The sequence below is a fragment of the Simochromis diagramma genome, unplaced genomic scaffold, assembly GCF_900408965.1.
Source record: "Simochromis diagramma unplaced genomic scaffold, fSimDia1.1 OVJJ01000320.1, whole genome shotgun sequence".
NCBI classification, from domain to species: domain Eukaryota; kingdom Metazoa; phylum Chordata; class Actinopteri; order Cichliformes; family Cichlidae; genus Simochromis; species Simochromis diagramma.
Genome location: NW_024386773.1, coordinates 10,120,447 through 10,136,039, shown reverse-complemented (window position 1 = coordinate 10,136,039; position 15,593 = coordinate 10,120,447). Strand labels below are relative to the sequence as shown.

The window sequence follows — 15,593 nt, the reverse complement described above, 5'->3', positions numbered from 1 at the left end:
ATTAACGTTATTCTTTGGGGTGGAAGAAAACCTATTCTAAAAACATGCTCATTTCTTATTTTAGTAGAATTTGTTCTGTCTATTAAACAAAACAACTAAAAATGAAACTTTAAGGAAACTGTGTTAGTCATTTAATTATTGCATATTACATAATGTAAGAGTGGATGCTTCATACAAGTACTAATGTAAAATTATGCAATGAATTCTAATTGTTATTTTTGTGCTCTCCATTGTATATTTTGTGATTCTTGTTTTTTGAAAGGCATCACCCTTTTAACCAGGATTTCAAGTAATACTTACATCCACACTATAAATGCTGTCTGGAAAATCATTCTGTACAATATAATTATACAATTATACAACTGTTTACGACTTGTATAGTTCATATTTCATAATTCTGTATAGTTTCATATTTATATCCTGTTCATAGCTTGTACACTCAATACAGCTTGTACATACTTATAGTTATAACATATTCATAACATACCTTCATAACATGTACATTGTAACATACCCATAATAGACCCATGGTTTGTACCCTCTCTACAATAGACCCATTTTTGTAATATATCTATATATCTATATTATTGCTAATATATATATATATTGCTAAAGCACTTTCTGGATGGATGCAAACTGCATTTCGTTGCCTTGTACCTGTGACGTGCAATGACAATAAAGTTGAATTCTAATTCTATTCTACAACATACAGTTGAAAGAAAGCAACACAACATTCTCAAAAGTACAAACAGCATAGTGAAACAGTGCTAGAACTTGGTAGTTCACTCACTGTTTCAGCTGTTACATAATGGAGTAAGCATCATCCTGTTAAATGATGTTGCCAAGAGCCATCTGACATACCATCTGCTGTATTCTGGTACATTCTCTGTGTCAACACCCATCAACATACCCAGCATATGTAGTTTTGTAACAAAGAGAGTTCTCGTTTTCTTTCATGTATCTTCTGTGTGTTTTCAAAGACAGCAGTTCTTACATAATTTAGGTCACTTTGCTAAAAGTAAATGAAGACAGCACTCTGACAAAACTGTTGGAGACAGAGATAGATTTGTTTGGGGAATTTCAGCTCACGAAGGGCAACAATAAACCCAGCAAGATGAAGAGATCAATTCAAGTGGAAGAGAACATAAAAAACCCAATTATTCAATTAGACTCGGAAGAAATATACTTACAAAATGAATGAGTTGTCTGTTGTAAGTTATTGTAATGTACGTGTACAAAATACCCATCACACTTTCAGTGTTTTAATTGTTTTATTGCTCTTTTTTAAATCTACTAAATCCATTGATACAAGAAATTCATCTTCCTAATATTTATCCACAAACTTCCACTTGTGTATAAAAAAATGTTAGTCTACTATTCGAATGACTGTGCAATCAGAACAAGTCAAACACGATTTTGCATATTTTTTTTAAATATATTCATCTGCCCCATGACCTGGACCACAGTGGTGGTTAAACACAGAAGTGGTTAATTCAACCACTCCGAGTGTCAATGTGCTGTAATATTGTTACCTGTTAAATATTCAACAGTCAACATACTTAAAAAAAAAAAAAAAGAAAAGAAAAAAGTTTTATGCATTTTTTTTTTTTACATTAATCTGCACAGGAGTAGCTACACTGCAAGTGTATGGGTGTACAACCAGTAAGGGAATAGAGGTGAAGTCAAGTGAAACATCCTACACAATTAAATGAAGAAAAACTGGTATGTGGCGGTGGAGGTGTGGCCTGAATGAATGTACTCATCAGGGCAACGAGGGATCACTTACATCAGACAAGTCTCTTTTTCTTTTTTTTTTTCCTACCTGCAGTGCTGACGACATGAAATGGAAAAACAGCCACATGGTTCACACATGAGTACATTAAAAATGACAGTATTTTGTCTGTTTACATTTCAATCTGTATCTTAAAGACACCATGTATAAAATCATTTTCTGGGCCACACACTGGAATTACTGCAGATAATTTACACCACGCTGCCAACATACACACTACCACAGGTTGAAGGCTGGACAGTGGGAAGAAAAATAAATAAATTAAAAAAAAGAAATCATAATATAGGTTTTGGGTCTGTTTATTCAATCCTGTTTATAAAATTTTATTAAGACCTACTGACCTAATAATCTTTTAAAATGTGCTTACTTTCACTGGCTACGTCTTTGTTTCTGGTGTCATTCACTTGTATAACTACATTCTAAGTAAAAGGGGAAAAAAAGTAAAGTCTTTTTATAATGGCAACAAAATTATTAAAACGTGAATGTGAATATAATTCCTCAGCAAGGTAAATTTGTTTTAAATACAAAATATATTTTTAGTTTTCTTTTCTTTTTAGCAGAACAGAGCAGTTGCCTCCTTTGTTTTAATTTCTATACCTTACCACAAGTAAAACAAATAACAAACTCTTAGTACTGACCATTGATATCACGTGTGTAATTACTTTGGGACTGTTCGGAATTGATTACCTCTGTTAAGGGTTCTTTAATTAATTTAACTCATTTGTTAGACTGGTTCCAAAGATTTTATTTAAGTGATACTTTACCTAAAATAAACTATATCTGTCAGCAGACAACATTTTGAAAAGTCATGAAATACAATACAACTGTACAAATCTGAAAGCCATACGCCCTATAAAACTAGGGGCACTTGCTATCATAATTCAGATCTTATTTCACATCTTGCCAGCAACTTAAGAAGTTCTATTGCTAGAATAAGTCACTTTTCTTTTGATTAAACTTTGGAGTATATTTACATAAACTGCCTTAGCCACAGATAAATTTGTTAATAATCAGAATAGTCATTAATCCTTTTTGTTGTATTGTGGTATCATAACATCAACACACACACAAAAATATACAATTTTTTAAAAACCTTTTTGTTTCCTAATAAATGTGCCACATTTTATCTATTTTGTGGGAGAGAAAAAAAACAAAGGTGGTTGCCTCAGAAACCCAGCATCAGCACATGTAATACTTTGCTCTGGGCAATTAGCAGAGATCAGTTACCATCTCATGGAAATTGTTCATTGACATTCCACGTCATCAGTAACAAGTTAATTATCAGGAAAAGCCCGTCATGTTCCCTGACTGACAAAAGTGCTGAGCGTCCACACTTAAATCTGATTTCATACAGCACAGTATGGGAAGGTAATCTTTTCTCAAATCACAACCACATTAATTTCACCAAATATGTCACCAACTTCATATTGGAATTGAAATCAACACTAAATGGTAAATATTATCAAAGTGTTATAAAAATGATCAAACAGCTTTGACTCTTATCTGGAAAAATGTTTCCTACAAAACAATTGCACATAAAAATACCACATCTTTCAAGAACAATCAAAGCATCTTACTGCTCACACAACAATGTGCAAAGGTACTCAGCATCTTAACTCATTAAATTTTTAAGAAATAAACCTGTCAAAATAAGATAAAGTTATCATTATGTTTTGCAAAAAGTGTTAAAGAAACTGTATAAGTGCTACGGGAGTCTTTACAGTCTGTCTGTCAGTCAGCGATTTGGGAGGGAGGGGGGGGATCCATTTCATTCATAAAAAATAGGAAAGATTCAAAGCCATGTGTGAACCTCTGATGTTGTTTTTAACATATCAACTTCCATCCTTTAAGACAAAATGCACAAATATGGTTCTTCATTCTCATGCATAGAACCAGAAAGTGTCTCATAAGTTTCTACTGCATATTCACACATGTAGATGTAGAAACTGCAGTCGGTCTTCATACAAGTGCAAACACGACAATGCAAGAAAGGCCCCGCCTCCATCGCCTGACAGTGGATTAGGAATGAACTGATCACCTCTTACTACAGGAAAGAGGTGAAACCAGGTTAAGAGGATTTTTAAGGTCTCGTTTGAAGCAAACTAATTTTTAACAATACAGCTTTTTCTTTATGAATATGCAATTGTGACAAACTATAAGTAAGTAATAATAAGTTCTTCCACCAGATCATAAGCAGCTTCTGACAACAAAGACAATCTGCTGGAAAGTGCTCTTGTCTGAAATGGATATGGCTCCTCCAAGTCCACCGCCATCACCACCATCCTATACATTTGCACTTATAGTTTTACTCCTGCCCGAATCCTTCTGTTTCCTCTATGGCAAACATGAGTTTCTCCTTCAGCTGTTCGTAGCTCTTATAAGGAGGGAGGTCCAGACGATTAAAGCTACATAAAACAAGAAGACAGAAACAGAGGGTGGCCAGAAGTGCTCTATTAGTATTAAGTTAACATTTTCTTTCTAGGTCATTCATAATGATGACAAGTGTGTTGTGTTTGCATTTATAAATGATAACATTTGTTCAGCTGCAGTAATGTCCCACGGTACTGCGCACAGCGAAGACATCTGCTAAATAAACACTTAACGAGCAACAATGTATTCTCACATAGCATTATATAACAACAAACACCAACATCTTAGGCTAAAAGTAAAGGAACGCTTGCAACGGTTGAATCAGAAATGACTAATAGGGCTTGGTCATGAAAGTTTAATCCCACATTAAGCCGGATATGACACGAGGTTTAACACATGAACTGAAGAAACCTGCACAAATGTAGAATTACTGGTCTTACCATGTGTGGCTTCGTGGAAGCCAGTTTTCTTTTCCAACTTTCTCAATGCAAAACTTCTGTGGACCATTGCTTCCTATATTGATCAAAAATAAGGATAAAGAGATTAAATATGATTTTGATATCACATACTGGTTTATACTACTGTACAAATGTCATGTGTCTGTTCACTGTTAATACCCATTAGATCAGCGAAGCCGCCCACGGGAAGACGACAGGTTCCTGTGACAAACTGCAGAAGTCTCATCCTTTTTTCGTTGTCCATCTCCTTCACAAACTGTTAACAGACAGTTTTGTGTTAACACCAGTATCAGGCTGATATCCGTACATTACAGTGATACTAATTTTCCATTTGTTGTTTTTCAGTTGGAAAAAGAAATATTCACACTGAATTAAGCAGCTACAGCTGATTCAATAACATTTTTTTTTTTTAAAGTACCAACCTGCCAGAACCACATTATCTGCTTGCTAGTTCGGGCATAATGTCTATAGATTGTGTTTCTCTGCCAGTCCACCAAGTCTATCTCCTGCATACCGCACAGCATCACCTACAGACAAGAAGGGGACATTTTATAAATAAGCCCAACATTCATGTTAGTATTTATTTTCTCTAATTTTTTAAATCCATATTGTTACAGAATCCCTGTAGTATTTAAAGGACCAGTGCTACCTCAAACACTTGTAAAGGTTATAGAGAATCATCTATTGACTTCAGTACCTCTAATTCTCTAGCATCAAAGTACTGAAGGTATTGCTGTGGAAGAACTTCATTGAAGCCCTCAAAGAAAGCCTGTGTCTGCTCCTCCACACCTCTGGATAGCCTCCACTCTGCCACTAACCTGCATAGAGATGACATAATGAAATATTAATAAATTAATATTAACACACTTTAGAGATGTCAAGTGCTGCTTAAAAATGAATGTTTTCAAGGAAAACAGAATTATTTAGTTTAAACATGACATGTCCGAATTCAGTGTATTTAAATGTTACGCTTGTTTACCACATTATGTTATGGAGCATGTAAACGTAGCAAATGAATATGGACGGTAGGTAAGAAGTTGTACCTGATGTATTCCTCTTTATTTTCTTCAGTTACTAGAATGTTCCCTCCATCTGGTTTAAGCTCATGTGTGGTGACCTCCCCAAGTATCTCCTTGTCAACGGAGAAGAACATTTCCAGACCGCACTCCTCTATATTATTGTCCCTATAAGCAAGACAATGACAGTTACCGTCATTACTGACAATGTTTAAAAAAAAAAAAAAAAAAGAAGTTAGCTATTATGTCTGCTCTAAAGGTCACTATAGAGTCCTATACATTTCCACAGTGAGTGACAAATTACGGGAGCATAAATCATTTACTCAAATAATGCACATGACCCAATTTGTCCTCTCAAACTCTTCATTTGTGTGCATAGGTTATGAAAACCTAGTATCTAACAATATGCAAACATATTTAGGAAATGAAAATATTTTTTTTTAAAGCAGCCAGAAGTCTATGTATATATCCACAAATTTTGGTCCACTTATAACAACCCAACAAATGTAAAATACATCGAAGTCCTCGACACCATCCACCACAAGTATAACTCAATTATCACATGTACATCAGAAACTTACTTGATCCAGATGAGTGAATTATAGAATTCTGGATCTATGGACTCCAGGTCTTTCAGACCCAGAGGTTTGTTCAGAATACGTTTGTAAAAGGGCAGCGAGAAACCTGTGTCGATAAATTTGCCATGGAACAAGGCCTGGAGAGACATAAAATGGAAATGTTTTGTATGCAAATTAAACAAAACAACAACAGATAAACAGAAGACATTTATCTCATATTTGAGATTTGTAATTTTATGGGAGAAAGTCAAACATATTATTCTGTATGGCACATCTATTAGGTATATTTCTCTTTTGAAATTTAATTCAATGATTAGATTTGAGATCTAATCATTGTGATTAAATTGCAATAAAAGATAAAAGCATAAAATATTGCATGATTCACATAAAGTAATTAATGTGTTACACAATGTAATAATATACAGGGTGGGCCATTTATATAGATACACCGTAATAACATGGGAATGGTTGGTGATATTAAAGTCCTGTTTGTGGCACGTTAGTATATGTGAGGGGGCAAACTCCTCAAGATGGGTGGTGACCATGGTGGCCATGTAGAAGTCGGCCATCTTGGATACAACTTTTGCTTTTTCAATAGGAAGAGGGCCAAAACAATGGTGTGCTTGGTTTCAACGTAACTCACGAAATAATAAAGTTACGTTGAAACCAAGCACACCATTGTTTTTCTTGTGACATTACCAATAAGTCTGATGTGTCACATGGCCCTCTTCCTATTGAAAAAACAAAAGTTGTATCCAAGATGACCGACTTCTACATAGCCACCATGGTCACCACCCATCTTGAGGAGTTTGCCCCCTCACATATACTAATGTGCCACAAACAGGACTTTAATATCACCAACCATTCCCATGTTATTACGGTGTATCCATATAAATGGCCCACCCTGTAGTATGGCATAATAATATGGCAGGATATAGCAATGGCAGACCAGATTAATCATGCACATACATTTAGTTTCAAAACTAATGACTTAAACTTATTAGTAACAACTGAGAGATGGTGCGCATACCATGGCAATAAATCGCCCAATGAACTTGAAGTACTTAAGGTGATCCGGGTTGATGTAAGAGGCAGGGTTGATCTGAAGACAGTAGTTGTCCTTGCCAGCATACTCAAACAAACAGTACATTGGATTCAGCACCTCATGAGACAGCAAGAAGAACCATTCCCTGAAAATAAGCACAAGTGGTCAAACTGGTTGAGTGGGGTAGTTCTTTTTAAAACTAGATTTTAATGACAAAATCACGAGTTTTTACTGTTTGTGTTGTTATTTTAGCAACAGGGTGGTGCAGCTTTTACTTTGAGATTACCTGGCCACACCTCCATAGTCCAAGCCTTCCTCACCAGGGAAAATTATCCAAAGTCTACGCCTAAGATCTTGTGGGTGGAAACTCATGATCTAAGAATGAATTAATTACACATCTCAAGCACTGAAAAGACAATGTTATTAAATATAGAAATGTGGTGAGAAGACAGTACAACCAATTAAAACAATTACCTGTTGAAATGAATCCTCAAACAAAGTTTTGCGTGAAACTGTAATTTTAATGTGCTGAGGCATCGACAGTTGCTAAGAGGAAACAAAACATGTAAACAATGTAAATAATTGATTTTAAAAACTGTCAACTAGCAAAATCATTTACACTTTACTTTGCATTTACGTAATTAAAAACAAGAAGAACATAACAGCATATGTAGTAAAACAGTATGATATGCTGAAAGCACGTACCTGACACCAGAATCTGAAGTATTGCACTTTGGCTTTGAAGTCCCTGACATAAGTTATCTGTGGCCCATTCTCACTACGAAAAAGACCACATTAAATTATTGTCAAATAAAAGTATCAAAATACATTTTGATAACAAGTGCTTATATTCATCTCTGGACATTCTGAGCATCCTGTTTGTTTTCTTTAGCAACACCCAGGCTTTGTGGTCATGATCACTTGAGATTATAAGGCTCATTTGATTTTACACCAATCGCTGATTTAAATATATTCAGGCGTGCACTAATCAATATTCTCGACATTTGCAATTTAGTGTGGAAAGAGTTAGATAAGCAAACATATACACATTTTGTAATATTAATGAGACACACCTGTCCCATTTAAATTGAACTCTGTTCATTTCCCCCCCCCTCCCTTTCATGATGCTTGTTCATGCAAATGTAAGCACTGTAACACACCCAGGTACGGACCAGAACAACAGAACAGAGACCATTGGAGTAGGTCTCAGTCAAACTCCCGAGTTGTTTGCTTATGTTGAGAACGACCTCAATTATAATTATAAATACATATATAAAAACAACCAAAGACTTTTTTGATTCACAGGGCTACAGAAGCTTTTAACGTGCAGTTGTGTCTGTCTCCATTAAATGAATCTGATCCCCCTCGTGTTAGCACAAGATACCAAAACTTACAGTGAGGATTTCCCTGTGCGAGGGTCAATGTAGGTTGTTGTTCGCCTATTGTGATCTACAAAGTAGGGAATACCATCCACAGTGAACCTCATCTCCCAACCCTCAGGCAGAGGCTTGTCATTCAGCAGCCTGGATAAAATTAAGTAAGCACAGAGAAATGCAACCATTAAAAGAAATCCTTTTAAAAGAAACATAAAATGTATATTTTAAGTTAAATGAATAAAAAATAATAAATGGAATCAAAGATTTAAAAACTCGTCCTTAAAAGCAGGGTTTCCTCTGTACTACTTAACTGTGATTAGCTGGTTACAAAAAAAGCATTTAGACAGAAACCCTTCCCTTTGTGTATCCATAAACCATAAACTTAAGAGCAGTTAGTGGTCAATAGCAAAGACTTTCTGAGGGAACTATCCAATTCCACATCTGTTAAAGATGTCAGAATCCAGTCATTATGTTCTACACATTTAATCCAGTTTCACAGTTGCCAGATCATCTGCAGGCAATTTCTGTGCCACTGTTGACCTGTTCCAAACTCCAAGCTCCTAAGAGGTTAGGACAGTTTTTCAGGGAGTCCTGCAATGGAAAGAATTAACCTTCTACATCAAATTGATGGCTGAAACACAGACCTAAAATGTGTCACTCAGAAATTTGGGCCTGCCAAAAACAAAGTGACATTCCTTTCACTTGTCATTTTATTCTAGACATATCAGCGCTCCCTACTGTCAAGAACACAAAATACACTCACCCTTGGGTCCTTGGGTCTTCCCACTGTGTCCTGCGAGTTGGGTGATGGACAAAATACACTCTACCATTGGTGTCAGTTCTCTTTTCTTGTGAAGGAGAAAATCAACACATTTCATTTATTTATCATGTCAGAAACATCAGCTAAAACATTTTTGTAATCTCACTGATACTTACCCCATCCGTGAGGCAGAGGTCCTAGTGGGTCAAACTCTTTACTGGCTGTGGCTGCAAACTGGTCTTGAAGCTGAGCCAGAAAGAAAACGTTACAAATGTCAAGTCTGCAAAAACATCTGTAAAAACTATTTTTGTCACGGTCTGTTTAAACACAGTTTAGACTTAAAATCAGAGAAGAAACTGACCCAAGAGTATTTGTATGTTTATTTCCATCGGGTGCTTAAAGCTTTTTAGTCACGAGACTTAAAACATGCTATCTGGACTTTACAAACTCATGCAGCCTTACTTGAGCTCCTTTCACACTCGAGAGCTACATCAGACCTCAAAGTCTGCACTGTCACTTCATTTTAAAGAGAAAGATGTTCCAAAATGTTTCCAAGACACAATTATTGCAATATATTGTTCAGCATGAAATATGCAAATTACACAGTAGAAGTGGAAAGCTGAAACCTTAAGTGCTTATTCTTTAGACTGCAGGTGTTTAGTACTTAAAAGTTAAAGTTATTTTTTTTTATTTATAAATTTGAATTTAAGACGTAGAAGGACTGTGCAGTATAATTTTTGTATGTGGTAAAAGTACACCATATACAAATGATTTTATAGATCAAAAACCATGCGTAGATGGGCTCTTTAAGCAAATCAAAAGAAATACATCTTCAAACTGTTCTTCATGTGTAGTCTGAAGCACATTCAGTGACTGCTCTCACCCCATATATGAATCTCTGGTTAAATTGCTGCATGGCTCCCTGAAGCTGGCTACGCTGGTGCTGCCATTCCTCGTAGTTACGCACTGACTCCTGTGTGGGTCTTTGCCATGTAGTAGTTCGGGTTATGTGGTCAACATAATAAACTCTACCCATTGGATCCACTCTGCGCTCCCATCTGCATAAAAGGAGAGCAAAAAAAAAAAAAAAGTTGTTTATTTTGCCAAGGATTTCTTTCTAGATATTAAAAACTCCCACAGAGAACACATAACCACATAGTAAAAGTGATTATAAACAATGTGACATAGATAATTATATGCCACTGAATACACAATATTCAAACTACATTAATATATCTGTAGTATAAAAAAAATCAAGATGTTTGGCACCCTGAAGGCAAAGGCTCAGGCCTATCCCAGGTTGTTCTTTTCTCAATGTGATCCACATAGTATACCCGTCCATTCTGGTCAACTCTTTGCTCCCACCTGCAGAAGAAATACAAATTAAATAAACAGATTGAAAATAAGCTTAAATGAGGGGCCTATAAAACAAAATGCAGAAAGCATTGCTCTTTACCCTGGGGGCAAGGGACCATTGTTTATGGGAGCCACCCTGGGAATTGTTGCTGAGGCACTGGCCCCTTGTTTAGGAACACTTGCTGTCTGTGAGGAACTTGATGTTGCCGCCCTTGCATTTGATTCATTCTGCTGATCTGAACACCCACTAGCTGATGCCTGAGAGGAACCATCGGAAGCTGGGCCTTCGCTGAGTTCACTAGGAGAAGAACTGCTAGAAGAGGCTATGAAATGAGCAAGAACAAGAGTAGGGAACCTTTAAGTCTGTGAAACAAAAATGTTCTTTCTATTTTCAAAGGTGTATTTGTTTTCAAAAGCGTAGTGACTTTAATACTGACTGAAGTCAGTATTCAGTGCTTTAGCTAGTATATAAAAGAATAATGGTATATTAGACATGAGGGAGATTGAAATCACTCATGTGATGTATATGTAAGCCATTTAATCTTTGATGTCTTATAGTTTTCCTACATGGTGAAGCTGCTGGTTTCTGTCGCATAGGAGGGGGCGGTCGAGTAGGTCCAGAAGGAAGTGATGCAGTGGAGCCCCCTGGAGACCGTGAGGGAGAACTTGTACCATTGACAGCATGCACATTTGGTACAATGACCCATTCATCCGAGTCACTTGAAGGTGATGAGCCTCCGCTTGACCTACAAGTACAAAATACTTAATATTTGAGTAGTTTTCCAAGACCAAAGATTTAAAATGTTTATTTAATCTTACAAAACCAATGTCCAAATATTTTAATGCAATAGTATCTTAAGATCATTAATTAAAGATTTACTAGACCTGTCACCAGTATCTCCATTTTGCCGCGTATTTCCATTTGGAAGAGCAGCTAGCAAGCCATAAAAACAAAAATAAAAAATAAAAATCAAAGTAAAAGACAAATGTTTAATGTGACATTCAAAAATGTATGGGTAACTCCCAAGTTCTCAAATGCTTGGGTGCAAATGTAGTCACTAATGCAGGTAGATATAAAGGTTACAAGTAATGCCAAGGTCTTGTCAGGGCACAGAACACTGATAAGCATTTACAACCTGGCAGCAGTTTCCACCTTGTTACCTCATTGCTATCAAATTTATTAATAATGACCAACATGGTAACAAGCTAAATTTATTCTGCAATTCTATTCATTTTCAAATTACAGATTATGAGCATTCCTGTTCTAAAATTGCAAATGTGTCCCACATAGTATACTGGGTTTGTGTGAGCGTGGTCTCTCACCTTGTTCTCTCTCTGCCAAGCCAAAGGTTTCTGGGTCTACCTGCATGCCATCCAGACAGACTGACAAGTCACCTACAAGATCCTGGGGGTCTCTGTCAGAGCACAGCTGCAGTGTCTGCACGACCTCACATACTTAAGGGGGACAGAATACATGTCAAGTTTTAAGCAGGCACTGTAATTACAAGACAAGAGAACACATACGATACCATAACACAAAAGAATAAAAGCAATTATTAACGATGTCCTGGTTGAATTAAAAACTGCTCCTACAAGCACATTGTTCTCCTAGTAACATTTATTACTAAAATAAACAAATACTGAAGAAAAATTTCCTACTCAGTCGGTCTCTGATTGTTATTAATCACCTGATTTTTAAAGCAGCGTTTCCTTTTTTAGCCCAAACTGTGACAGTATGAAAAGAGCAGAACTGAAAAACTCCAGTCACATGGAATGCTTCAAAAACCATGTGCAACAAGAATCTCATTCAGTGCTTTAAAAATCACAGACAAGTAGCTCTTACAGAGAATGTAGACCAGACTGTAATGTCACTGTAATGCTATGCACACTGACCAGGTCTGAGGAGGCATTGTATTTAGTTACTTCAAACACAGAAAAGCTCATATGTATAGGTGATGCAGTGTACAGCATCTACAGAATGTGCATCAATTACCAAATATGACATGCAATTGTGAGACATAGACAAAGAAAATGAAGTCAGAAAGTGAGTTCAAAAGTGATCTAATTTGTTATTATCATGAAATCATGAAGTCATGTAGTAACAGCTTTGTCTTTATACAATTTACGATTTTGTACAGCTCAACTCCAAGAACCTAGAAATATTATCTGTATACTCATTTCCTCAGAACATCTTTCCGTATCCAAGGTTAATATAGAAAATAGCAGCATAAACAAACTCTCAAGTATCCTTGTGCTACAACATTTTCACAACTGTCTCATGCATGGCTGTAGCTCAGGAGGTACAGCTCCTATTGATGAGAAGGTCAGTTGTTCAATTCCTCCAGTCTGCATTTCAAATTATCCTATAGTACTGAACCCTGTGTTGCACTCATCGGCGTGTTATAATGAGTGTGACAAAAGCACTAGGGATAGAAAAAAAGTGCCTGTATAAACATGTGAATGAAAGTGTTTTGAGTGCTCAAATAAAGTAGAAAAGTGCTACATAACTTCCAGTCCATTTACCATATCATGCCAATAGTGGGGGAAAAAAAAAAATCACCACTTAGGAAAATGAACTTACATTTCATGTCATTGGCCTTAAGGGTCTTGCTGATTTCCAATGTAGCTAGACCCAATAGAATGTCTGACTTGAGTGTCTGATGGCTCCAAACACGAAATATCAGTTTGCTGAACGGCGTCACAATTCTGTAGAAAGGTGAGAAATTTTCAGCATACAGCACCAACCAATACGATACAACAGCAGAGAAATAATTGAGGTAATCTGTACAGCTTCTTAGCTTTTGTTTGAAACTCATCAAGCATTGATACTTTTTGTTTTGTTTTTCCCGCCTCCAAGTACAGAGGAAATCCAATTAATAAGTCTATGATGATTTTAATCCTCCATTATATCTTACATTACATTTACTGTCTACAATTGCAACATTCTGCTAAAATATGGACCTAAACAAATTTTCGCAGTTGTACTCACACTGTGAGAGCCTGCTTCCATTTAGGGCTGTGTGTGTTGTTGCATTTCTCAGTCCTCTTTGACTGGCCATCCACTGCTATTTCAACATATGGACTTGGACCAAACCAGGTCTTTTTGTTTTCCTTCAGCTTAGCTGAAAGCACTGGAAAAATAAAAATTCTAGTCATGGAAAACCAAGATTTTAAAACCACTTCCTGTAGCCCCATGCATCCTGAGCTCAACAGCAGTCAGTTTATTTACATCCAGCTTTAAGGTATTTTTTAAGATCAAGGGATTCATCAAAATCTAGGTTTCCATGACAGATGTTAAGCATATTAATAATGATAAAAGAAAACACCGTTAAGAATTTATCACAGTCCTCTACTGGTTTTTGTTAAATGATGAGCATACAAATTTTGCAAAAACAATAACTTACCAGTAACTTGCAACTGGGCCTTCATGGTTCATCCATAACATTAGAGCCTAAGTGGCAACAACAAATGAACCTCCAATCAATGTTATCACATATAACTTGATACTTAAAGAGTGAAAAATATAACCTGATTTATAGTCAACTGTGAGTAAGCAATCTAAATAAAACAAAGAGATACTTGAGACAGATTCTGGTATCTGGGATCATTTTTTGTTGACTCAAAGATAACATGTTATCTCAATTATCACTCTGGTTAAATATTTAAATTGACTGTGGTTTACAATACACAAATAAACAAATTGAGCTATACCCTCACTAGCTTCGCAGCACACAGGCCCAGGGAAATCATTCATAACTGCTGTCCAAATCTGTCACTCATCTGGTAGAGCTTGTAAATCAGCAAACCGCATTGCTATGTATGCTAGACAGTCAATTTTAGTAATCAAAACAGAGCCTGAACTAAATAATGGTTGGTCAGTATAAAAAAAAAAAAATCTATTGGCATACATATTGTTCAATGTTGAGGTTTGAGATATTGGTACTGAGAAACTGAGGTTGTATGGAGTAAAATGATTTCTGCTTGTTAGTTTGTGAGGTTTTATATATATAAACAGAAGGGAAAAGAGAGGGAGGATATCAGTCAGTAAACTGATATCTGATCTCGTTGCGCATTAGGCTCAATTTTCTCACAGGTTAGCAGTAATGTTAGCCAACAGAAGATTAGTTATTAAGACAGCGTTAAACACTAGACTCTAGTAGAGTTTCCGTTTAAGCTGTCACATCACCATTACTAGCCAGCTTGTAAACTGTTTCATAACTGTAACGAAGGCGGACAAGTTCAAGAACCTGGAACTTTGCACACCGATATCCTGATCAAGGCTTTAGCTAACCATGCATTAAACCCACGCTCGAAATGCTAACACCACTTTCACTCATTCGACTATTTAGAGGAGGAATAATCAAAGCTGTTCCTTGGAAGAACTCTAAGTGACCATACCTGATTAAAGAAGAAGATAAAGAGTGACAAAAACTTTAGTTTCAGCTATGTCTGAATGATGACAGGTAAGATAACAACATCAGCTCAGACCAGTGATCCGCTAGCTTGAACAAGTCCAGGTTTTCCGGTACAAGTTTTTCATAATAAAGCATTGGAGAAAAAGGCTTATTATCTATATAATCTGATTATCTATATAAGTTATAAGCAACATTAGGCGTCAGACCATGTTAATTTTTATTATAACGTTATACACAATCAAAAACAAAAAGACAAAAATAAAACAGCACGATGCACCAGACTATATTTGTCTTGGTATTTTTGTTCCCCAGCTTGCTGCTATTATAAGTCTGGACTAGAGTAGTTTTGTCATTTGATTTCTGTCTGCAGTATTAGTAGATGTAGCCTATAGGCAAGCTTTTATTTTGAAGGGATGTTGAAGCTGCT

At 36.2% G+C, this 15,593-nt stretch overlaps 1 protein-coding gene across 1 annotated transcript; it reads right to left on the bottom strand.

Moving 5' to 3' along the window:
- Nucleotides 1-1,257: 1,257 nt before the first annotated feature.
- Nucleotides 1,258-15,281, bottom strand: itcha (itchy E3 ubiquitin protein ligase a). The gene is made up of 24 exons (XM_040007512.1): nucleotides 15,150-15,281; nucleotides 14,156-14,202; nucleotides 13,741-13,882; nucleotides 13,333-13,457; nucleotides 12,075-12,206; nucleotides 11,637-11,685; nucleotides 11,319-11,497; nucleotides 10,852-11,074; nucleotides 10,665-10,760; nucleotides 10,279-10,453; nucleotides 9,572-9,641; nucleotides 9,399-9,483; nucleotides 8,654-8,782; nucleotides 7,965-8,037; nucleotides 7,734-7,805; nucleotides 7,546-7,634; nucleotides 7,245-7,404; nucleotides 6,218-6,351; nucleotides 5,664-5,804; nucleotides 5,318-5,438; nucleotides 5,043-5,147; nucleotides 4,780-4,876; nucleotides 4,603-4,675; nucleotides 1,258-4,197 (listed from the first exon to the last, which is right to left on the bottom strand). Exons 2-24 carry the CDS (start codon nucleotides 14,178-14,180, stop codon nucleotides 4,098-4,100), a joined length of 2,595 nt encoding a protein of 864 aa, XP_039863446.1. The 5' UTR covers nucleotides 14,181-14,202; nucleotides 15,150-15,281; the 3' UTR covers nucleotides 1,258-4,097.
- Between the last annotated feature and the right edge of the window lie 312 nt (nucleotides 15,282-15,593).

Excerpts from the sequence above, each read along its gene's own strand:
- itcha (XM_040007512.1), bottom strand. The coding sequence starts at position 14,180 with ATGAAGGCCCAGTTGCAAGTTACTG. Across the intron at positions 8,038-8,653 it reads CGCACAGGGAAATCCTCACT|TGAGAATGGGCCACAGATAA; the intron begins GTAAGTTTTGGT and ends TCTTTTTCGTAG. Across the intron at positions 5,439-5,663 it reads AATAAAGAGGAATACATCAG|GTTAGTGGCAGAGTGGAGGC; the intron begins GTACAACTTCTT and ends ATCTCTATGCAG.